The sequence below is a fragment of the Lampris incognitus genome, chromosome 18, assembly GCF_029633865.1.
Source record: "Lampris incognitus isolate fLamInc1 chromosome 18, fLamInc1.hap2, whole genome shotgun sequence".
Lineage (NCBI taxonomy): Eukaryota > Metazoa > Chordata > Actinopteri > Lampriformes > Lampridae > Lampris > Lampris incognitus.
The window spans coordinates 14,258,083-14,283,630 of NC_079228.1; the positions used below are offsets into that span (position 1 = coordinate 14,258,083).

The 25,548-nt window shown below is 43.7% G+C and overlaps 1 protein-coding gene across 3 annotated transcripts; it reads right to left on the reverse strand.

Annotated features, from left to right (window-relative positions):
• Positions 1 to 540: 540 nt before the first annotated feature.
• Positions 541 to 25,477, reverse strand: si:ch211-13c6.2 (uncharacterized protein LOC100000125 homolog). Of its 3 annotated transcripts, none has more exons than XM_056298394.1 (13): positions 25,163 to 25,477; positions 24,936 to 25,004; positions 13,625 to 13,649; positions 8,172 to 8,258; positions 7,936 to 8,084; positions 7,687 to 7,806; positions 7,504 to 7,549; positions 6,261 to 7,107; positions 5,991 to 6,111; positions 5,739 to 5,825; positions 5,504 to 5,605; positions 3,710 to 3,974; positions 541 to 987 (listed from the first exon to the last, which is right to left on the reverse strand). In XM_056298394.1, the coding sequence occupies exons 1-13, from the start codon at positions 25,220 to 25,222 to the stop codon at positions 737 to 739; spliced, it is 2,229 nt and encodes a 742-aa protein (XP_056154369.1). In that variant the 5' UTR covers positions 25,223 to 25,477; the 3' UTR covers positions 541 to 736. The 3 variants fall into 3 exon arrangements, with proteins under 3 accessions (XP_056154369.1, XP_056154368.1, XP_056154370.1); XM_056298393.1 differs by having other exon boundaries at positions 6,261 to 7,269; XM_056298395.1 differs by lacking the exon at positions 13,625 to 13,649 and having other exon boundaries at positions 6,261 to 7,269; positions 25,163 to 25,230.
• Positions 25,478 to 25,548: the final 71 nt, after the last annotated feature.

Sequence of the window (25,548 nt, forward strand, 5' to 3'; positions counted from 1 at the left end):
CTACTCGAACCGGAAAGAGTTTGACGTGCGTACGCGCTGACGCAATCATGTACGTATACTAAGCAAGGACACCCATCTTCTACGTGTTCTCCTTCAAAATGTATTAGTTCACAGATAACTCAGGGATGCTGTTCTACCTGGAGTTTTTCCCAAATAAACTACTTTTAAAAGGTAAACGGATCTACAAAAAAAAAACAACTTTCATGTGCATGTATGCCTAAAAGGGATCTTCAGCATCTGATATATTCTTTGTGCCATTGCACTTTATCAGGTCAATTTTTATTTGAATACCACAAATTACAAATTTGCTTCAGGGGGGGCGTTACAGCAACACAATATCCTGAAGATTGTTGTGCTGTAGTGTTATTCTATGTTAAGTACACCGAGAGTCACGAAACCCGAGCAAAGTTCCATGCATGTGCATACACATCTACATGGCCAATAAACATAATTCTGATTCTGAAAACCATAAATACAATATGCTTAAAATATCACCATACAAACTACCTAGAGATAATAAAAAAATAATTTGATATGATGAATGAACAAAATGTGTTTAATGAATCAAACACAACACTTTCTGATTCAATGGGGGGGGGGGTGTTCCAAAATGTCCACCATTTACTGCCTAAAAATAACAAGTTGGAAAAAAACAATCAGCATCAAACTATATATTACATTACATATAAGAACAAATTTTGGAAAACACAAAAATTATAGGTCTTGACAAGAAACTTTATTTCCGAGCCACAAGTTCCAGGAGGGTGGAGGTGATTTTGTCCAGGCTGCTGGAGTGTTGTGGTGCCCGGTACATTCTGTGTCCTTGCTCCCTGTAGAGGGGAGGGGAAAAGTGGGTATCAAGGGGTCCCTTAGCAGGTGTGTAGTCACGATGGGGTATGGGCTCCTGGAACCTTTCTGGGTACATATCTGAATCTTCTGGGTTAGGAGCATGTGGCAGCTGGTACATTTCCTCTGACCCAAAGACCTCTGAAAGAGAGGATATATGTTATATCTGGCCATAGAACACCCAGCAATGACAAATTCTTTACTATGACGTGAAAAAGGACATACACTTGAAGAGTGTGAGAGGAAATGTGTAGTTAATTGCAAATCACTCAACTCAACTGTAGAATCTTAAACTTATTACCTTTCCAGAAATATCAAAGAAAGTTGAATCAGTTCATCTGGACAAAACCCAAAGTAGTCCATATGAAATTACAAAATGACCCCACCCTTAGCAATAGGACTACCCTTAACACTGACCAAGTGTGTCTGCTCCTGACGCTATGTCTTCAGTCCATGTACTTTACATACAGGGGGCAGTAATATAGGTAGATGCATGGGTGTGCTATGGGTTCCCCAGTCTCACCTGTAGTGGCCAAATTGTATATGGAGGAGGTGGAAAAGAGGGCTCTGGTGTCCTATTCAGAGACACCACCTAGCCATTGGTTCAGATTTGTGGATCACACCTGGGTTGAAATTAAATCTCAGGATGTACCACATTTCACCAACCACATTAACTCTGTGGACAACCACATCAAGTTCACCAGGGAGGATGTGAAAAATGACAGGTTAGCCTTCTCAGACTGTGAAATTGCAATTGTTGATGGGGACATTTGATTGTTGTTTACCGTCAACCAACACATACTGATGAGTACTTAAGGTTTGACTCTCATCAGCCACTGGAGCACAAACTAGGAGTCATCAGGACGCTGTACCACCGAGCTGACAATGTCCCCACCGACACAGAGGGCGAGGAAGGGGCGAAATCCCACATTAAACAGGCCCTGTGGGTCCACGGTGGTGTAGTGGTCTAAGCGTCGGCTTTGTGTCGATGCAGTTGCCCACTGGGGACCGGGGTCCACGCCACGGTCTCGTCAGATCTGACTATGGACGGACTCGATGAAGCAGCAATAATTGGCAGCGCTGTCTTCGGGAGGGGGGCGGAGTCGGCTTGTGTTCGTCACATGAATGTGTCTGTCGGAAAAAGCAGTGGTTCGGCCTGGATTCGCCTTGTCAGGAAAGTGGCGAGGCGTCTCCTTTGAGACTGCCGGCCGGAGAGATGCAGTTGGCGAACGCATGCAGTACGAGGGTGGGTGTTTGAACTAAAATAGGGATCAATTGGCCGCTAAAATTGGGAGAAAATCAGAAATAAATTTAGAAAAAAAACAAAAAAAGGGCTTGGTTAAGTGTGGTTATCCTAACTGGGTGTTTGTCGAAGCCAGGAAGATGCCCAAACAGTGCACCAGCCGATTGAAGAGAGAACAACAGCTGCGTAAGCGTAAACCAGTAGTGATTCCGTATGTGGCGGAAGTGTCGGAAAAGTTGAGATGCGTTTTTTTCCAAATACCCTGTCTCAGTTGCTTTCAAACCCCAAAACATGCTGCGCAAGAAGTTGCTCCACCCCGAGGATCGGGTCCCCCAGCACAAACAGAGCAATATAGCGTACACTGTTAAGTGCCAGGACGATCGCCATGACTTGCACACATTGGGGAAACTAAACAGATGCTGGCCAAGAGGATGGTACAACATGGGAGAACTACCACGTCAGGCCAGGACTCGGCAGTCTACACCCATCTACAGGCCAGTGGCCAATCTTCCAAGGATGAGGATGTGCACATCCTTGATAGGAAGGAACACTGGTTTGAACAGGGAGTCAAAGAGGCCATTTATGTGAAGAGGGAACGACCATCCTTGAACTGAGGGGGGGGGGGGGGGGGGGGCAAGGGTACATCTGTAACAATCTTACAATGCTGTGATTACAAACGTTCCCAAATCCTCTGTGAATAGTACAAATGGCCATTGAAACTCGAGTTAATGGTCATGCCCATATTTGAATATGAAACAGGTCGTTGGTTTCGGTCATTATGCATCTGTACTGTTTATAAGGATGGGGATGCCTGCAGTCAGTTTAGACTGAAGAGGTCACTTAGATGAGAGATGAGATGTATCGGCAATAAATGTATCCAGATGAACTGATTCAACCTTCCTTGAGCTGGACATAACGTTTATATTGAGAGAAACGTGTCTGAACACCCAGCTGAGACTGAAAAGGACACCTATATGAGTGATGAAACATTTCTCTCAGTCCAGATGAACTGATTCAACTTTCTTTGATTATCCTACCTGGATTATTGAGCATGCATAAAGACACTTTCCAGAAATAATATGAACACCGAACTTAACGAAATCACTTTATGCAAAGGCTTCAAATAGCTGTGGCAACAATTTTTTTTTCATAAATTATACATTATAATGTACAGTATTTTCTAGTCTCTTAAAATGAAACATTTCTCAGTTTACTAACCCAAGAAAATTACTTATATTTTAAATTCATAAGAAGTGCAAGTATTTCCAGAAAACTGATTGACTAGCGTTGTTTAACCATTGCCTCCAAAGTAATTGACCTGAAGTGCAAATTAGCTTTGGTGAACACTGGCACGTTGACATTGATAAGCATTTTGTAATGACAATATTGATTAATGTTCATTGTCCCTGTCAAATAAACGAAACAAAAATAAAGTGCAGCTAACATGGGGCTATATTTTAACAATGAATTCAAGAGTGTGGGGTAAGAATAGGTTGACAAGGGGTTTGTTAAGAACAGATACAAGGTTAGTGGCTGTTTGCATACTGTATGCAGTATGTCAGTTGTGTTTGGGGTGGAGTTATAAATTGTGATTGGGATCTTTTTCATCTGATGGATTACCTTTATAAGAGCTTCTGCCTGAAATGTTGTGTTCAGGATGGCCATATTCCTGAAATCTTTCTCCTGATATTTGCTCTTTCTCCTCCCAGTCTCTCCCTCTGTGAGCATCTTGGGAATAGCCCTCCTGTGGTATCCTGGGTTTGTTCTCAAATGTTGTGCTCTCTGGACCTTTTCTGAAGGTTCTCTCATACTGGTCTCGCAAGGACACAGATTGGCTGACATGGTTGTAATCTTTTGAAATGACTCCTGGGCCCTGGCTATAGTGCTAGAAACATAGAGAATAGACAGGTTTACTTAATTCAAATGTACTCACTGAAAGGGTCATAATTTAATCCTTGGTTTTAAACTGGTTGTGTAAGTGGCACGCCAGCTACCTAAACCATCTGAACATGATACCTACGTTTGAGCATGAAAGGCCTATTTTTAGTGACACATTCAAAAGCATAAAAAAGAGTAATAAATGAGGAGAATTAATACTTGTCTTGTGAACTACAAGAAACGGTATTGGCAGCTCGGGGCCGACCATGTAGGTCTATAGAATTTTGTTTGCAATTTGAAACAAACTTTCATGAAACAAGCACATAGATTTAAAAGGATAACTATTTTGTTTAATCCATCGGTTTTGTGTAACCGTTGGAACAACACTTGTTTTTCTTCTTCTCCAATGTAATCTTTTTGCAATAATTTTAAATAAAAAAAACTGCTGTTATAGCAATTGCTTGAAAGCCTATATATTGAGAATAAGCCCTGCATTTTATGTACTAAAAACATGACTATTTTAAACCAGTAAGATCTGCAGCCCATACACACATAGGTGAATAAAGAATCCAAATCAAAAGGCATCTTGGTAGCGTAGAGGTCTATTCCGTTGCCTACCAACATGGGGATCACCAGTTCGAATCCCTGTGTTACCTCCGGCTTGGTCGGGCGTCCCTACAGACACAATTGGCCATGTCTGCGGGTGGGGAGCCAGATGTGGGTATGTGCCATGGTTGCTGCACTAGCGCCTCCTCTGGTCGGTCGGTCGGGGCGCCTGTTTGGGAGGGGGGGGGACTGGGGGAATAGTTTGATCCTCCCACGCGCTACGTCCCCCTGGCGAAACTTCTCACTGTCAGGTGAAAAGAAGCGGTTGGCGACTCCACATGCATCAGAGGCATGTGGTAGTCTGCAGCCCTCCCCGGCTCAGCAGATGGGGTGGAGCAGCGACTGGGACGGCTCCGAAGAGTTGGGTAATTAGCCGGGTACAACATGTTTTTCAACAAAATATTAAGTTACCAATAAGAAGGGCTGATTGGATATGGTAAATTTAGATAGAAAATCTCAAGTATTGCTACGTGTTTACACTCACTTGACGTGGAAAAGTAGGGAATTTTCAAAAAATAATGACGTGGGGTAAGAAGCGAATAGCCATTGCTTCAACCATAATAATACTGGCCATTACATTTCCTCATCTTTGTCTTTGGACAAAGGGGGGGTAATATGTCCAGGTACTGCTGACATAAATTCACAGCCATATCTCCTCCAACAGCAAGCGTCTCCCCGGAAGCTAGCGCTTTTTAGCTCTTATGCTAGCTGTTTTTGCTGAGCAACCACTATCAGTGTAGTCCTGAGCACAGGGATTTTTTTTTTTTTTTACTCACACACTACCAGTTGATGGAAACACCGATTTGCACTTCCTGTTGTCAACTTCTCAAACATTTCCTTACAATTTGCACAACATTCAGGCTGAAAGCTAGCTAACAATATTCACTGGGTAACAACACAGTAGCATGTGCCATCTTGGTTGAAACGTACCATAGTTTTCTTTGATTTTTTGTCATTGAATTCTTTCAGGAGGTTGCATAGTTTGCTCTTGAGAAACTCAGCCTCTTCCATATCATCAATGTCAACATTTTTCTAGTTGAAAACATGGAAGAAAAACAGTGATACAAAAAGAGGAAGTTGTTTTTTTTTTCTTATTTTATATGAATATTGATTTACTGTATGGCTTTATAATGCATGCAGTGCAGAGATTCAGTCTTGAGCTTACCAATAAATCAAAGACAGCGCCAGTATCGTTAGTTTTCTCTTTCGGGTTTGAGTGTCCTCTTGGGTTGCTTTCAGTTTGGTATATGCTCTTAACAAGAATAAGTTTGATATCATCACAACAGGGTTTTTATGCCCCCTCCCCCCACAATAATTAGCACTTGATTTGTAGCATTTTAAAATGTTATTACCAAAACACCAGCCAGTTACTAGTTCTCAAAACTGATATCATGGTTTTCTTCTTAGTGCAATCTACCTGTGATTTGGTGTAGGGGTCAGGTTTCTGCAGTTGATAGACTCCTGGTCTTGGGGGTGCATGAACTGGTCCACGAGGACCACGAACCTCTGGATTTGGCGTTTTATAATCATCTATTAACCTTGAGTTAGAAATAAAGAAAATTCACAACAATAGTATAAAAAGAGGGCCTACGCAATAAGATATAAAAGTAAAATTCCCCATTTCTGAAATGTTAATCAGCCAGCTCAATGTGTTGGAAACACATTCATTCATCATTTCTTAACTTACATTGCCTTTGCCCTTCTGACTTCCTCATCCGTGGCATCGGAGAAGCGGCTCTTTCTTTTTCTTTTAATGTTGTCCTGGTCATTTGGAGTCCCTTCCAGGAAGCGTCGAAAAGGCTCTGGGATGTCAGACATCACTCTGGCCCCTCCTGGTGGTTTTTGAGAGATAACAGGCCCTAGTCCTCTATCCCTTAGGCTGCCCATGACCTCCTGTTGATCACTTTTTTCCTTACGCAGGGCTTTGATCATTTCAAACAAATTATCTTTGTCATATGGCTGTTGACTCTTCGCTGGCTCAATAAAACTCTTCCTCGTGTCAGAGTAATGAGGGTAATCCTGGCTGGGTTCTTCTGGACAATACATTTGATCACCGGGACCTTCGTCTGGATAGTATTGCTCAACTTGTTCTGACTGGTCAGGATATCTGTGGGAGTCATCCTGTGGGTAGGCTTTACCATGAGGGTCTCGCGAACAATAGGCACTCCTGAGAGGCTCTGCAGCCACGGCAGAACGAGTACGCCCACGCCTAACTTCCTCAGAGTAGAACTGTTTGAGCGGATCGCTCTCTGGATTGGATCTCCTATAAGGTGGGGCCTCCCTAGGGAAACTATCTTCAGGGTAAGTCTCACGCCAAGGGAAATTAACAGTGTGGGTGTCGTCTTCTCTATAACTATCGTCCCTGTAGTCCTCTTGATATCCCCTATGACAGTCATCTTCAGTAAACTCTGGTTTGAAAGAATCACGTTCCATGTAATCTTTTCTCCACAGCTCCTTTCCCATGCGACCTCGCTGGACAGTATCCTCCCTCAGGTAGGGCCCGCTCTCTGGTTCCGCAACCATGTAAGTATCATCTGAATGGTAGGGGGGTGCATTTTGGTTATCTGAGGGATAACCACCCGAGTGAGAATACTCAACCTGATAATCCGTCAATTCTGATTGATGTGGTGGCACACCAAAATGGGCAACATTCCTAGGATCATTTTGGCCTGGTTTTGGTTTTTGCTTTGAAAGAACTTGAGAGGAAAAGTAAACACATAATGTTGGTCAGAAAAGGCTGAGGATGCAATCCTTTACATACCCTCTAACAATTTTACACTTGCATTGGCCATTGCCATCCAGTCAACTTCATTCTTTATTTAAATTGTACACCCCCCAAGAAAATGTTACTAGAGAAGGAAAAGGAAGGAAACTGTGACAGTCCTAATAGTGTTTTGTTTATATATGGAGTCCATGGTAAAAGAATGTACCTCTTGAAATGTTTAATTTGCCCACAATTCTGTTTTTCCTCATTGGCTGAAACACAAATAGTCAACATTAAGCAACTGTCAATACCACACACAAATTCCATTTTGGTTTAACTTCTTTTGACCATTTACCAAGTATTAATAGCTGATGTATCAGAGGAGGTACAATGTGTGTCTAAGACCAACCTTTGGAGTTCCTCGTCCATCTTGTCTCTCAACCATCTCTGCTTTGGCCCGTATAATCTTTCCTGACTGGTTTGTCATGTTTTTTTTGTCCCAGGTCACCAAGTCGGGCCTTTTCGTTTGCTATTGTAAGAGTGAAGTAAGGAATAATTTTTTTCCTTCTCCTTTCTGTAGTCATGAGTACAGTGGTATTTCAAAAGTTTCCACAAGCAAATATCAGTATTTTCTAACAATAAACACAAGGTAACTTACCAAATACTTCTGTCGATGTTTGCGCCCAATGACGTGAGTGGCCATATTGGGTAGGTTTGCATCCGTATTACACATTTTACATAAATATCTTGGCCCTGGCTGAGAATCAGAGGGATCAGTATGAGGCACCTCTTCCAAATAGTCCATACCTAAGAAATAAAAAAGTTAACACTGTGAAATAGATATAAAAAGCATGGGAAATAAAATCAACCCAAGTTTATCATTAATTTGTTCACCAATGATGGGCTCATCAAGATCTAGGTATTGTAGGTATTGCAGGAAGTCCTCAAAATCTGGTACAGGGTTATCCCTGATGGCTTGGCCTAACAGACCCAGAAAGTAGCAGTTAGAAGAAAGGTAAACAGCACATCAGTGACAAATTCTCACATCATAAAAAATTATACTTAGTGGAGAAAATATAAGCATGGCATGATTAACATAGAGTGGAAAATCCATTTTATGTGCAGTGCTTATATTATTCTATATAATTTCCAAAGTATGATTCATTTGCTATTAGAAAGCAAAGCCATGGGAGTGCCTCCGTAGCCAAATGGTTACAGCGCATACCACATGACCACACGGTCGCAACTGTCGCCAGTTCAATTCCAGCGGGCGACCTTTGTTGCATGTTATACCCCTCTCTCTCCCACATTTCCTGTCTGCCTCTTTACGATGGCTATCAAATAAGGTAAAAAATTCCCCCCAAAAATAACCTGGACCAAAAAAAAAGGAAAAAAAAAAAGGCAAAGGTAGACCATTTATAGAGCAATATAAAATATACAGATATTTCATTAACTTTTTGTTTTGGTGTTTTTTTTTTCTTACTCATTGCACCTAAACGTATTCTCAGATACCTGCAGCTGACCCCAACACTAACTATACCTCGGTCTATAGTCACACTGGCATTCAAGCTACATGTGTTCACTTAGACTTAGAGGTATGCGCTTAATAAATCATTGAACATAAGAAATATCATTACAGATTCTGAATATATTGATCTGAGTTTGTTTTTTTTACTTGTAATGCACTCAGTATGCATGTTAACACAAAATGGAAATATTCTACTCAAGCAAAATGTTGCTTCAGCAAATGTCATTTCCAAAACATGACATTAGTGTTAACATTATTTACACCCTATATTACTGAAGGATTTCAGTAAGTGTTTTTTTTCCTTCTAAATTTAATGCCAGATAAAACCCAAAAGGTTTAAGCCTCATTTCAGCAATGGAAATTGCATAGAGGCTTCATTGTCTACATCATTTACACTATATGACAACACTGATGGATTGAACATATTATAACTGGCTCTTCTCTCTCACTCTTCTTTCAAGCTTGATCCCTGTTTCTCAAGGGTCGCCATAGCGGATTTTATTATTTTCCATCGGTATCCTGTGAGTGCACAGCACTGATGGCGGTTGTTGTTAACCCGGGCCTCGACTGATCCGGTACGGTCTTGTCAATCTGCAGACTGATTTGGCCAAATTTTACGTCGGATGCCCTTCCTGGCACAACCACTAACTCTATGGATAGGTGCACAGGTAAAGCACTGGATGCCATCCCAGTATTCACGGACTTGCCCCCATGCCTGTCGCCATTCTCTCTCACTCTTCTAGTAGCTGTAAATTGTTGTGACTTTTCAGTCATCTGTCTTCCTGTATTGCCTTTACTTTGGCTGAAGTGTAGACCATCTCCAAATATTCATGAACTCTTCTGTTGTTTCACAAGGTGCCGTCATTCCATACATTACACTCCTTACACATATGTATCACAAAGAATACTCCGTTCTTTGCATACACTAAGAAGAAAACGTGCAAGTGTCTTCTGGTCCAACGGTGTAAACAAATTAGAGTCCCAAACTGCTGCTAAGTAACAACATCCTACAGCCTGTCTTTGCAGGACAGTTAAAGGTTCAGTTGAGAAGGAAGGGTACTGAACAAGTGACTCAAAAGGTAAGCATACTGGTTGAAAATCCAAAGCTGAGCCCAAACAAGCGTAACTTTATCAGCCTCCGATGAGCTTGTTCATTTTAGGTCCTCAAACCTGTCCTTCCATGAGAGGTAAATGAAACCTCTGCACTCTCAAATAAAATGAGGAAGTTCTTGAAACCCAAGTCTTGTCCTCCTCCTTAGAACACCGGGACTTCCAGTACATCTCAGTTCCAGAATAAACACCGAGTACATACTTGATGACCGCAGCCTCACTCCACCTTGGTTGACCGGAGAGCCAAGGCACAATGTAGTGTGTGAAATGTAAGAAGAAGTACAAGCATTTTATGTCTCAAGTCTATAAAGGGAAGGTGGACCTTAAAAACTCATTTAATTTAGAGAGGGTGGTAGGGGTAACTTTGCATACGCAGTGACTATCGCACTGCACTTGTGGTGAAAAGTACTGAATCATTGTGTTCATATACCGACAGACATTTGAGGATTTCAAACCACATCACCATAGTGCCTTTTATGCATGCTCAATAATCCAGGTAAGAAAATCACAGAAAGTTTTATCAGCCCACCTAGACACATGTATTGAGAGAAACGTTTCATCACTCATCTAAGTGATCTCTTCAGTCTTAACTGACTGCAAGTATCCAAACCCTTATAAACAATACCGTGACATAATGACTGAAAACAACTATCAGTTTCATATGCACTACACTGCAATAATCCAGTCTGTCCTATGCACATCCACCACTGTCTGGTTTGATTCGGCCACCAAACAGGACAGGGACAGACTACAATGGACAGTTAGGTCTGCACAGAAAATCATCGGTGCCAACCTGCCCTCCATTCAGGACTTGGTGACAACCTGTTCCAACTCCTCCCCTATGGCAGGCGCTACTGAGCACTGTACCCCAAAACAACCAGTTATAAAAAATGTCTTTCCATGGGCTGTCATTCAAATTAATGCTTAACACTGTGAATAAATCCAACCTTTTTTAATATACTGTACTGTACATTGTACGTATACTGGTAGACGTCATAAACCCTCTACCTCAGGCATGTACGTAAGTAACTTGCTAACATCTATTTCAGCATCTCTGATACATTCTCTGCACCACTGCACCTTATCCACTGAATGGTGGGACAAGCCGCAAATTGCTGGCATCAAACCGCTCTGGAGAATCACCAGAAAATACATCAAAGGCCATAATTGAATCACTGGTTATTCTGCCTATTCTGCCTTCTAATCAAATCCAGCTTAGCGTATTGTAGCTCCAACCTTGCTTGCTCCAATTTCAACTCTGCTTCAAGTTTTTTATCATCATACTCTAGCTGCAACAAGAGCAACTCTTTCTGCTGTTCAAATGTGAGATTACTACCTACGGGTGGCTGGAGAAGGCCACTTCTCTGCCTTACTTAACAAGACCGTCCAACCCAACTGGGACTTCATTGCAGCCTTAACAGCGTCTCTACTTTGCCTTCTATCATCAACATCCAACAAATAATAATCTGCTATTTTAAGCAATTGGTGTCCTCATTAATGCACTGCTCTGTTCACTCCACTGAGGGATTACGGACAAACTCATCAATATCTGCATGCTGGACAAAACTATGTAAATTTACACAACGAAAAAACAGGGAAAACGTGCACAAAACAAATTCCAGAACTCCCCCTCTAACTGCCTAACCATGAAGCTGTCCAACTCTCCCCTAGTCTTCAGGTGCTTCTGTGTCTGGGCTCTTTAAACACTAAGCCCATAGCCCATGAAGGCAACCAGTATCTGGCGACCCCACCAGCAGCTACGGAGTGTCCCGGAGACAACTGCTACAAACCGCATCCACACCACACTACTGATTATATATATACCGACGTGCCCCAAAGGAGACACGCCATATACCGACCAGGTGAGAGATCCGACATTTAATTGCGCACAGGCGGTACCCCTTATCTACCTTGATCAAATTTGCATAGCACACAATATACCTACGAGCAACAAGCTCCACTCACAACACACACCCAAATAGCGCCCAAACAAATAATCCAACTCAGGACCTACAGATTCTAACAAAAATCAGTGTCCCCCCAAAATAGTGCAATTGACCAAAATGACTATACAGTCAAACCAAAGAAATTACCCATTCACTTACCAGCCCCTGCTTCCAAACAAGCTCAGGAGGGTGAAAGTGACCAAACAGCACTATCAAATAACCAACAAATTACCAAAATACAACATATGCTTGCCGGAATTCAACTCCAGTTAATTGTCACGGCAGTTTGCATATGAAACCGATCGTTATTTTTGGTTGTTATGCCACTGTATTGTTTATAAGGGTGGGGATACCTGCAGTCAGTTGAGACTGAAGAGGTTACTTAGATGAGTGATGAAACGCTTCTCTCAAACGTGTCCAGATGAGCTAATTCAACTTTCTGTGAATAATAATAATAGGTTTATTGTTGAATGCCACAGCCTTCAAATTCTGTTCCTGTAAATGACCCCTTACAGAGGAAGGGTGGTTAACTCCTTTGGAATAGATATGGTGTGTTTGTATACCACTTTTATGATTCTTTGATGCTGTAGAGAAAATGTCCTCTTTTAGAGACACCATTCGTGGGTGACTGTGTGCTATATATATATATGTTATGTGATCCACAGAACACACAAAAATGTCATGGAATCATCAAGTCCATCACGGCTTTAGTCCCTTTCAAAAACAGAAGAGTTGAGATGTCCAGGTAGCGTTGTGGTCTATTCCGTTGCCTACCAACACTGGGATCGCCGGTTCGATTCCCCGTGTTACCTCTGGCTTGGTCGGGCATCCCCGACAGACACAATTGGCCGTGTCTGCAGGTGGGAAGCCGGATGTGGGTATGTATCCTGGTGTCGCTGCACTAGCACCTCCTCTGGTCGGTCAGGGAACCTGTTCGGGGGGGGGGGGACTGGGGAGAATAGCGTGATCCTCCCACGCACTACGTCTGGCGAAACTCCTCACTGTCAGGTGAAAAGAAGCGGCTGGCAACTCCATATGTATTGGAGGAAGCATGTGGTAGTCTGCGGCCCTCCCCGGATCAGCAGAGTGGGTGGAGCAGAGATCGGAATGGCTCGGAAGAGTGGGGTAATTGGCTGGACACAATGGGAGAGAAAAAAAGGGGGGGGGAAATCCCCCCCCAAAAAAAACAATAACAGAAGAATGACATTTTGGCGAAGTCGATCACTGGTTAAGTTGCAGCTCTACACTTCTTTCTGGGAAATGGCAATATCATTTGCATTTCCCAAGAGGAGAGGCGGCAAAAGATTTTGGAAGTTTGTTTCCATTACTGTTAGAAGAGCAAGCCGTGACTTATTCCTTGATAGGGAAACAAATGGAAATCTCTCCCTTATTAGTGCAAACACTTGCACCAATCTTCTTTCAGTTAAACAAATTATGTTGAATTGTCAAGCCCAGATCCAGAATAGAATTTTCAAACACTAAACCGGTGTTTCGAAAACATATGTTTCTCCACCACCATGTCCAAAATACAGATCAAACTGGTCTTTGTCCTTGATGTTTAGACTTAATGAATCTATCCGGACTGATAGAAAACCACCTTCATGTCAGCGATGCGCCAACCAAAACAACACTGTCAATCAGAAAACAGATTGCAGTAAAGTTCATGTGTAGACTTACGGTATTAAGCTGTCAGTAAAGACAGAAAACTTACTCAAGGCCAGGATGGAACCATGTTGACCAAATTGAAGATGAGAAATACTTACCCTGAACAACCAAGGCATCCTCTTTCTGCCAGGAACAAAAGAAGAGCAATAAAAGTCAATCAGTGCTGGATAAACTGGCCACTGGTTAGAGGCTAAGTTCACCACTGCTACAAATAGAAAAGAGGTTAAATCAATGTAAGCACACAATCCATTTATACATAATATTTGAGTTTGGTCTGCTGCGTCCTGTGGGCCCAAGGACCACGGCCCTGACCGGAGCTGCGCACGAAGAGGAAACACCGAGTGCGGTCTGACAGGAGCAGAAGCGGGGCAGGCTAAGCTAACTGCTAGCCCATGTAGACCGGCAGTTCCAACAGTCATCCTGGCTGGCGTTCGTTCTCCTGAACAGTAAATTCTTTTTTTGTTGTTGTTGTTTAGTTTAGATATATGTGTTAGTTTGGATATATGTGTTCTTGTAGTTCATGTAGTTTTTGGATATGTGTTTTTGTCTTTGTGTTGCACTGCTGTGGGCTGGGGGAAACAATGCGTCGTTTCAATTCATGTGCGCAAGTGCATGAAATGAAACAACAAAGTGTTTCTGATTTCTGATTCTGATATTTAACCCTAACTACAGCTCATTTGAGGTGTAGTAGAGGCCAAGGGAGTGTTAACCCATCCTTAGATATAACAGCATTTCTAAGTTGATTAAAGCAATTTTGTTGAATGACAAGGTAATTTTAACTTTTTTTGCATATGGAGGGTTTAAGAATGAGTATTAGCGGTAAGTCCTTCTTTAATACGGTTTTGCAAATTTACTTTAATACTACATTATGAACTGCAATCTATCATATGCGGTCACTATGCTGGAGATTAATTTTGTGAGCAAATTGAGAAAAACTTGTATTAAATGCTAATGACCAAATTCAAACTGCAGTGAAAATTTAATATCTGCACATAACTGAGTTTTAAGCAACTGTCTTTCAGATGACTTAAGTGGTCAAATGGTTGAGCGTCCAATGATGTGAATAGAGAAACTTTTCAATCAAGATCAGGTTTTCAATCTTCAAATGAAAACAATGACTGTGGTGAGAAACTAAAAAGTCCGAAGGTATCTCAAGAAAAGAAAAATCCAAAGTTATTGACAAAGTGACTTTGAAATTGCCTTGGTTGATCGCTGCGACCAAGATCGCTTGGTCAAGACAACTGGCTCCATTAGTGTTATCTACTGTCATTTCTCTGTGACAGTTATTCTCCAAACATTGGTAAAAATACCCAAGATTTCTGATCATCCATGTATAAAACCATAACCAACAATTCCAAGGGTTTAGTTAAGGGAACAATACATTCCTATAAACAGAACAACTTGCCACTTTGTGGTAAGTAAGTCACTGAACAATGAGGAGAATGAAAATAACCAACACAAAGAAAAGAAACACTTCATGCTGCTGTGTCTTGGTGATGAACTGAAGTGGACCAACAGACAAGCAAGTTCAGCTGTGAGGTGATGATCTCAAGGAGAAATTGTTGTAATATACTCATACTTCTTGAAAGAGCAGCCAGTTAATAAAAAGTTGTTCTCTAGACATTAGTTTTTACATCAGTTTATCAAAGAGAACATGTAAGCCTACTTCTGCAAAAGTTCAATATTAAAGTTGGGAAAGGCTTTATACAATGTCAAATGCATTTAAGCAAGTCAAAAAACCCTAACTGTCATGGATTACTAACAAAGATATGAATCACAGTCAGTCATTTCCAAACTCATGGCTATGAACATAAGATCACCTATAGTCCCATACTGTGTCCAGATCTCATGTTGCATCTCATTTCAAAGCCATTTCAGAATAGATGGCAAAAAGGCAGCAAAGGACAACAAACTGACACAAGAAAACAAACCCATCAGTATGTTCTACTGTCCTGTGTTGAGGAAACCACCAAGCTCAGAGATTCTGTCCAAGCCAGAGGGTTAAGTTTCCTACCCCTTTCACACATTAGGGATGACCTGGGGAAAAAGCCAACTTTGCTGCTGGTGTGAATGGGTCCACAACAGTCAAAACTGGTCATTTGACCTAAGTCCACAACCTAGTTTTTACATGGGTCCAATACTGTTCAGAGGCAAACATACAAATGGTGTCTTTATGCATGTTCAATAATCCAGATAAGAAAATCACAGAAAATTTAATCAATTAATCTGGACGTAACGTTTATTGAGAGAAACGTTTCATCACTCATGTAAGTGACCTCTTCAGTCTCAACTAACTGCAGGTCTCCCCACCCTTATAAACAAGACAGTGGTATAATGACCGAAAACAACAACTGGTTTCATATGCAAATTGCTGTGACCATTAACTAGAGTGACAATGGCAATGTGTGCTATTCACAGAGGATTTGGGAATAGTTGCAATCTTAGCGTTGTAAAATGGCGACAGATGTACTCGGTGGGTGCTAGACTCAGTCACTGGGCTCTTGGAACAAGGTAGAAAGAGCCCTTCGGAAGCTGCACCCACAACTGAGCAGCCCTCTCTAGGATCCACTCAGCTCACCTTACCTGGGGAAGGGGCTAGCAAAGGTGCCCTAAAAATAGCCTGCATCAAAACTCTTGACTGGATTACTGTGTCCAGAGGGATCACCACATGCAGTCAGAAACATAGAAATATGAACTTTGGAGCCTGGAATGTGTACACACTGATGGATCGTGCAACCAGTGACAGACCAGAGAGGAGAAAATGCGGTCATCGCTAGAGAACTGAAGAGATGTCGCACTGACATAGTTGCCCTTCCTGAAACCCGATGGGCAGACAAAGGACAACTGAAGGAAAAGGGTGACTAAACTTTCTTTTGGAAAGGAAAAGCTGCTGATGAGCCCAGGATCCATGGTGTTGGATTTGTCATCAGGATCCAGATCATCAGCCACCTGTCTGAACTTGGTGTGGGAATCAGTGAGCGTCTCATGACCATCTGTCTGGTGCTTGCCAAAAACCCGATGGCAACAGTTCTGAGTGCCTATGCCCCTACTTTAGACTCTGAACAGGAAGTAAGGGAGACCTTCTACGCCTGCTTAGATGAGACACTGTCAAGAATCCCCAAGGAGGATAAGATTATTCTCCTAGGAGACTTCAACGCCAGGGTCAGCCGGCATCAACACCTCTTGAAGGGCACTATAGGACAGGAAGGTATCGGGACCATCAAATCAAACTGAGTTCTGCTTCTTAGCAAATGTGCTCAGTACAACCTCACCATCACTAACACTGTTTTGCCAGAAACAACAAATTTAAGGGCGTCTGGGTAGCATCGCAGTCTATTCCGTTGCCTAACAACGTGGGGATCTCTGGTTCGAATACCCGTGTTACCGCCGGCTTGATCGGGTGTCTCTACAGACACAATTGGCCGTGTCTGCGGGAGGGAAACCAGATGTGGGTATGTGTCCTGGTCGCTGCACTAGCACCTCCTCTGGTCGGTCGGGGCGCCTGTTCAAGGGGGGAGGGGAACTGGGGGGAATAGCGTGATCCTCCCACATGCTATGTCCCCCTGGCGAAACTCCTCACTGTCAGGTGAAAAGAAGCGGCTGGCGACGCCACATGTATCGGAGGAGGCATGAGGTAGTCTGCAGCCCTCCCCAGATTGGCAGAGGGGGTGCAGCAGCGACCGGGACAGCTTGGAAAATAGGGTAATTGGCCGGATACAATTGGGGAGGGGAAAAAAAGGAAAATAAATCCAAAAAAATAGAAAAACAAATTTAAGGCATCTTGCGAGACACCTCTGCGACAAACAGTGGCATTTCCTTGATTATGTCATTGTACAAACCAGGGACCGCCATGACCTGAACATCATGAGGGCCAGATGACGGCTGGACAGATTGTCATCTCATCTGCTCCACGATGTCCATCAAACTCAAGAAGGAGAGGAGGGTTCAAAAGAAGCAGATCCGGCCAAGACTGAACCTTGAAAGCCTGAATGAAACTGCCACCCAGCAGCGACTTCAGGCCTCTCTTGGGGAAACCCTCCCACAGGATTTTCTTGATGACACTGAGAAGCACTGGAGCCTGCTTAAATCCACCATCCTCAACACCTGCAAAACCACCCTTGGGTACAAGTCCACAAAATACCAGGACTGGTTTGATGAGAATGGCAGAGATAGAACAGCTCATCTCCAAGAAAAAGAAAGCCTTTCGTGCCTGGCAAAATAATGTAACCTGCAAGGTTAAAAGAATGGCTCACTCCAGAGCCAAGGCGGATGTCCAAAGATGGGTGAGGGAGCTTGAAGACTCTTGGTGGACAGAGAAGGCTCTGGAAATCCAGCGATTGGCAGACTCGGGTGACACCAGAGGCTTTTTCAGCACTACTACGGCCGTCTATGGTCCAAGCAACCGCGGCTTAAACCCCCTGCGCTCAAAGGATAGGCAGGAGCTGCTGAAGGACAATGAGTCCATTTACACCCAATGGGAGGAGCACGTCCAGGAACTCCTCAACGGCAACAGCACAGCTGAACCAGACATTGCCAGTTACATTCCCCAGAGTCCCATCGGAGAAGACACTGAGGAACCTCCGAGCATGACAGAGGTTCAAGATGCCATCAGGAGCCTTAAGAACAACAAGGCCACCAGTCCAGATGAGATCCCAGCTGAGATCTTAAAGGAAGTTGGACCAGAGCTCCTGTACCACATCCACACCCTTCTCCCCAAGGTCTGGAAAAAAGAATAACTTCCCTCAGAGCTCAGGGAAGCTTTAATAGTGGCCATATTCAAGAAAGGAGACAAGGCAGAATGTGGAAAATACAGGGCATCTCACTCCTGTCAACAACAGGCAAAGTCTTCATTCGCATCCTTGAATACCGACTGCTACCACTGGCTGAGGAAGTATTCCCAGAATCTCAGTGTGGCTTCCGCCCATCCAGAGGTCAAGGCAAGTCAATTTTATTTGTATAGCCCAATGTCACAAATTACAAATTTGACTCCGTGGGCTTTACAGCAACACAACATCCAACAACAAGAGGTACAGCAGACATGATATTTAAAGCACGCCAACTCCAGGAAAAATGCCGTGAACAACGGCAGCTTTTGTACATGGCTTTCATAGACCTGACAAAGGCCTCTGACTCCATAGACCGCCAAGCTCTGTGGAGCATACTATCAAGATATGGCTGCCCTGACAAATACATCAGAATATTGAGGCTTCTACATGGCAGCATGTCAGTCACATTGCTCAACAAGAGGAGCTCTGAGTCAGAGCCCTTCACTGTGGAAACAGGTCAAACAGGGATGCATCATCGCACCCACCTTGTTTGCCATTTGTATTGCTGCCATACTCCACCTCATTGGCGAAGAGCTGCCACGGGGGATCCCAATCCTATACAGAACTGACAGCAGGCTCTTCAACCTTTTTTTGGACTATTTTATTTTTCATTTTCAAACCCATTTTAACAACCATAGAACACAAAACACACACACACACACACACACACACACACACACACACACACACACACACAAAACCCCCAATTCCCTGTGTGTTATCTTTTGTGTTGCACTGCTGTGGGCTGGGTGAAACGAAATTTTGTTTCTTTTGTGTACGCAAGTACATGAAAGAAATGACAATAAATTGTTCCTGATTCCTATATGTGGACATTTCAGCTGAGGGTCAGAAGGCAAAAGCCAGGCTGGTCATAGCTAAGAGCAGTGGGTCCAGTCTTTTGGGCCGCGACTGGCTTCACAAAATCCGACTCAGCTGGCATGAAATCAAGTATGCACACATGATAGAGGACATTCCGCAGTGGTACAGTGACGTTTTCAGGGACGAGCTGGGCACGCTGAAGGGCATAACAGTGAAACTCAATGTTGACCCTAAGGCCACACCACAGTTTTTCCAAGCCCAGGTTGGTGCCCTACGGCACGAAAGGCAAAGTCAACGAGGAGTTGGAACGTTTACAGAGGCAGGTCATCTTTGAGCCCATCCAGTTTTCAAGGTGGGGGACTCCCGCTGTTTCATTTTTGAAGGAAGACAAAACGGAAAGGATGTGGGGACTACAAGCTTACGGGGAATAAGGTCTCTAAGCTTGAGGAGTACCCATTGCCACAGATGGATGACCTGTTTGCGACCCTGTCAGGGGGTAATCTATTCACAAAGCTGGACATGAGCCATGCTTACCAACAGCTGCTGCTTGATGAGGATTCAAAAGAGTATGTCACAATCAACACTCACAAGGGACTATTCAAATACAATCACCTGGTGTTTGGGGTGGTGTCCAGTCCCGCCATTTCCAAAGGACAATGGACACTTTGTTGTAGGGAAGTTTGCATGTAGCAGTGTATCTTGATGATATTTTGATCACAGGGGCCATGGAGGAGGAGCATCTGACAAACAAAACAGGTGCTGAAGAGGCTCTCAGATGCAGGGCTGCGATTTAAACGCGAAAGGTGTGTGTTCCTGGCACTGGGTGTGACCTACCTGGGACACAAAATCACAGCTGAGGGGCTCTGCCAAGTGGAAGACAAAGTGAGAGCTATCAAGGAGGCCCCGGGCCCCAAGAGCGTCCATGAACACAGATCATTTTGCGCCTAGAGCATTACTACGGCAAGTTCTTTCCTGACCTCTCAAAGGTTTTGGCCCCACTGTACAAGGTGCTTCACAATGACACTAAGTGGCAGTGGGGTGAAGAGCAGGACGAAACTTTCAAGGACGTGAAAGACCTCCTCCACTCAGCGAAGCTGCTTGTTCACTATGACTCAGACATTTACCCGAGATTTACCCTTTCATGCGACGCCTCACCCTATGAAGTCAGGGCAGTTCTCTCACATGTAATGGAGGACCGTTCAGAGAAGCCTATCAGTTTTGCTTCATGTATCCTGATGGCAGCTGAGAAGGGATATTCACATTTAGACAAAAAAAGTCTGGCTATTATTTTTGCTGTCCAACGCTTTCATCAGTACCTCTGTGGATGTGCATTCACAATTTATATGGACCATAAACCCCCGATGAGCCTGCTCAATGAGACCAGATGTATCCCACCGCTAGCCTCAGCCATGATACAGCGTTGGGCTCTCACACTGTCAGCCTACCAATACACTATAGTGTACAGAGCAGGTAAGGATAATGCAAACACCGATGCGTTGAGTCAACTTCCTTTACCTGAGCACCTGCTACTACATACAGTGCATCCGGAAAGTATTCACACCCCTTCACTTTCCCCACATTTTGTTGTTACAGCCTTATTCCAAAATGGATTAAATTCCTTTTTTTCTCATCAATCTACATACAATACCCCATAATGAGAAAGTGAAAAAGGTTTTGTAGAAATTTTTGCAAATTTATTAAAAATAAAAAACTGAAATATTGCACGTACATAAGTATTCACACCCTTTACTCAGTACTTGGTTGAGGCACCCTTGGCAGCGATTACAGCCTCAAGTCTTCTTGGGTATGAAGCTACAAGCTTGACACACCTATATTTGGGGTATTTCTCCCATTCTTCTCTGCAGATCCTCTCGAGCTCTGTAAGGTTAGATGGGGAGCGTCGCTCCACAGCTATTTTCAGGTCTTTCCAGAGATGTTCAATGGGATTCAAGTCTGGGTTCTGGCTGGGCCACTCAAGGACATTCACAGACTTGTCCCGAAGCCACTCCTTCGTTGTCTCGGCTGTGTGCTTAGGGTCGTTGTCGTGTTGAAAGGTACACCTTCGCCCCAGTCTGAGGTCCTGAGCGCTCTGGAGCAGGTTTTCATCAAGGATCTCTCTGTACTTTTCTCCATTCATCTTTCCCTCGATCCTGACTAGTCTCCCAGTTCCTGCCGCTGAAAAACATCCCCACGGCATGATGCTGCCACCACCGTGCTTCACTGTAGGGACGGTATTAGCAAGGTGACGAGAGGTGCCTGGTTTCCTCCAGACGTGACGTTTGGCATTCAGGCCAAAGAGTTCAATCTTGGTTTCATCAGACCACAGAATCATGTTTCTCATGGTCTAAGAGTCCTTTAGGTGCTTTCTGGCAAACTCCAAGCGGGCTGTCATGTGCCTTTTACTGAGCAGAGGCTTCCATCTGGCCACTCTACCATAAAGGCCTGATTGGTGGAGTGCTGCAGAAATGGTTGTCCTTCTGGAAGGTTTTCCCATCTCCACAGAGGAACGCTGGAGCTCTGTCAAGAGTGACCATCGAGTTCTTGGTCACCTCCCTGACCAAGGCCCTTCTCCCCCGATTGCTCAGTTTGGCTGGGCGGCCAGCTCTAGGAAGAGTCCTGGTGGATCCAAACTTCTTCCGTTTACTAATGATGGAGACCACTGTGCTCTTCGGGACCTTCAAAGCTGTAGAAATGTTTTTGTACCCTTCCCCAGATCTGTGCCTCAATACAATCCTGTCTCGGAGGTCCACAGACAATTCCTTTGACTTCATGGCTTGGTTTCTGCTCTGACATGCACTGTCAACAGTGGGACCTTATATAGACAGGTGTGTGCCTTTCCAAATCATGTCCGATCAATTGAATTTACTACAAGTGGACTCCAATCAAGATGTAAACATCTCAAGGATGATCAGTGGAAACAGGATAAACCTGAGCTCAATTTTGAGTGTCATAGCAAAGGGTGTGAATACTTATGTACCTGCAATATTTCAGTTTTTTATTTTTAATAAATTTGCTAAAATTTCTACAAAACCTTTTTCACTTTGTCATTATGGGGTATTGTGTGTAGATTGATGAGAAAAAAAGGAATTTAATCCATTTTGGAATAAGGCTGTCACATAACAAAATGTGGAGAAAGTGAAGGGGTGTGAATACTTTACGAATGCACTGTATGTGCGGCCAGAGACTGTTTTCACTGAAGAGGCTTTCAGAGACACCTGCAAAGGCAACCCCGATCAAGCAGTGGATAGAGAGGGACCCAGTTCTGTCCCAAGTCAAGACTTCCCTTTTAAAAGGTTGGCTCAGTGTTGTGAAAGGAGAGGAACTGAGGCCTTATGCTAAATGCAAGACAGAACTGAGTCTGCAGGACGGCTGCATCTTTTGGGGTTCGAGGGTAATCTTACCCCCCTGGTCATTCACAGATTGTGGAGGAAGTACATGAGACTCATCCAGGTGTCTCGGGTGAAAAGCCTTGCAAGATCCTACGTCTGGTGGCCAAGAATGGATCATAATCTGGAGAACGAGGTAAAATCATGCACGCTGTGTCAGACCAATCAAAACATGGCACCACCAGCTCCTTTACACCCATGGGAGTGGCCAGACTGCCCCTTGTCTAGGCTACATTTGGACTTTGCTGGCCCCTTTATGGGGCAGATGTTTCTTGTTATGGTGGATGCGCACTCCAAATGGATAGAAGCCCACATAATAAGCAACATCACACCCCACACGTCCATGGGTTGCCTGGCACTCTGGTGACTGAAAATGGCCCAACGTTCAACAGTGAGCTTGTTCAGTGAGTTCATGCAACAGATCAGCATTCATCACATTCAGATGGCTCCTTGCCACCCAGTCTCAAACGGTTTGGCTGAACAGGCTGTTCAGACAGTGAAGGAAGGCCTGAAGCGTATGACAGGGGACTCTCTTAGCACACAGCTTTCATGTTTCTTGTTTAAATACCACCTCATGCCACAGACTACAACTGCATGTGCTCCGGCAGAGATGCTAATGGGACGTAGGCGATTGGACCTGCTGCACTTGGAAATGAAGGGAAAAGTGGAAAGCAGGACGGACATGATCACCATGCACGTGAGAGACGGTTGAAACTGGATGACAAGGTCTATGTGAGAAACTTCAGCAGTAACAACAACCAGCAATGGCTACCTGGGGTTATTCTTAGGCAGAGTGGTCCAGTCTCCTATGTTGTTAAGCTGACTGATAGACGTATTTTCCGCAGACATCAGGACCACGTATGTTTGCATGATACAGGCTCAGAGCCAGTTTCCACAGAGTTGCCAATAGTGAGACAGACTACTGTGGGAGCAGGTCCGCCAGTGACTATACCAGAGAGAGACACAGGCGGAGGTGTCTGTGCCCCCTGATGAGGGTGGACAGGCTCACACTGACACACAGACCCCTCTCATGCCCCCAACACCAGATCCACCAAAAACACCCTTACCAGTGGTGCCTGCCTGGGTCAACTGGGGGTATTGCGTAGATCACAGCACACTTGCAAACCTCCAGACAGACTTTAAAGTGTGACTAAACAGTTTTTTGTTAACCTGAATGTTGAATTTGTCATGCTTTGCAGGTGCTTGTATTGTTAAACTGTTGCGGAGACAAGAGTATAGGTTTTAGGTGTACGCGGGCTGAAAAGACACCAGTAATTATTTTCCTAGTTCATTTATATTTGGGGAATGTGGGAATTTAAAGGGGGAGGAGTGTTGTAATGTGTGCATTATAAAATAAGTTGATACTAATTAGTATAATGGTAATATAGCCATACTCCTGCTAGGGGTGGCTGTTTGTTAGGAGATGCTGTTTTCAGGAGTTTCCAGGTTGTGGCGTTCATCGTTTTGTCTCCGTGTGTGTGTGCGTTTGTGTGGTAAGCTCCTTCAACCCTACAAGATAGTCGGCGTAAGTCTCTGTGTAAAAGTATTGTTTTGCCTGGCTTACATAAAGTTGATCTTGGAGCATGAAGTTGTCGAGTGGTCCTTTTTAGAAGTAGAAGTTACCACATGCACGGTGTTATATTTATTTCTGTTGGAGACCAATGATGGTCTCAGCAGTACAAAACACCAATGTCCAGCAAAATACATTAGTTTAGCGCAGAGTGAGATGTATTAAGATATATTATATTATAAATATTATATTATATTAAATTAATAATATAATATATTAATTAATAATAATATAATATGTAATACTGATATTAATATTATAATACAATATAAATATATGATAATATCCTGTGATGGACTGGCGGCCTGCCCAGGGTGTCTCCCCGCCTGCCGCCCAATGACTGCTGGGATAGACTCCTGCATCCCAAGACCCGAGCTCGGATAAGCGGCTTGGATAATGGATTGAAGGATGGATGGAGAGCAAGAGATTTTAAACATGTTGAAACTGCGAAGAATGGCAGCAGTCAGATTCGATAAAGTTGCACGCAAAAGTTGCAAGACGTCAAAGTGTGGAAGCCCATACAAAAGATCATTGGACATGAGGATCATTCAGAGTAAAGTGGTTAAACATGAACTGGTAAGGTCTGACGTTTGTGCACTTCCTGGGTCTTGGCGAGGTTTTGCCTCGGAACTACTGACAGGAGCCTCTCGACTGAACGTAAAAAAACTTTTGTATATCAGTTTCAAAGTTGTCCAACGTTTGCAGAAAACCCCATGTATCTATCTTAATCAAGAGTTCCTCTGTCCAATATTCAAACCAAAAGAAGGGATTAGCAAGTGGCATCGGGTGCCTCTGATGCCTTGTGTACCTTCAGATGGCCCGCTGTGGTCAGGTGTATCTTGAACAAGGTATTGCCACTTATGGATTTATTGCAGATCTGGAGGAAAAGATATCAACATATCAATTCGCGTCAGTTGCCTTCAAAGAAACGATGCGTCTAAAGAGTATTTAGCGTTGCAGGTGTGAGTCCACATTGTGCTTGGTCTTCAAGGGTGTAATATCCATGTCTTCAAATATTGCTGCGTTCATTCTTACCGTACAATCAATGAAGTCGATGCCACCATCAACGTCGTACGGAGTCTCCAGACCGTCCATTGTTCGTGTTAGCAGAGGCGACCGCACTCCAAAATAGCCAGGACAGTTGCTTAGCCTGAGAGCGCTGTATCGAAAAGACTACGTTAACGTCTGCTAGGCTAAGAAAAGCGACCTGGTAGTTTAATAACTGAAGCGATACTCGTGCAGACCAGGCGATTTTTGTGTGCGTTACGCGAAACCTTTGAAATTCCTACGTTAGAAATCTCTTTAAATGTCGTCGGTTAGCACAGACTTCATTAGCTTCGTCTATTTCCTGTGAGGCCCGGATGAGTGGAAGTCAGTTCTCGTTACTGCTTACCCTAGATTTGCGAAACTCTCGCGGGATT

Excerpts from the sequence above, each read along its gene's own strand:
- si:ch211-13c6.2 (XM_056298393.1), bottom strand. The coding sequence starts at position 25,222 with ATGGACGGTCTGGAGACTCCGTACGACGTTGATGGTGGCATCGACTTC. Across the intron at positions 25,005-25,162 it reads TCGACTTCATTGATTGTACG|ATCTGCAATAAATCCATAAG; the intron begins GTAAGAATGAAC and ends CTTTTCCTCCAG. Across the intron at positions 988-3,709 it reads AGGCAGAAGCTCTTATAAAG|AGGTCTTTGGGTCAGAGGAA; the intron begins GTAATCCATCAG and ends CCTCTCTTTCAG.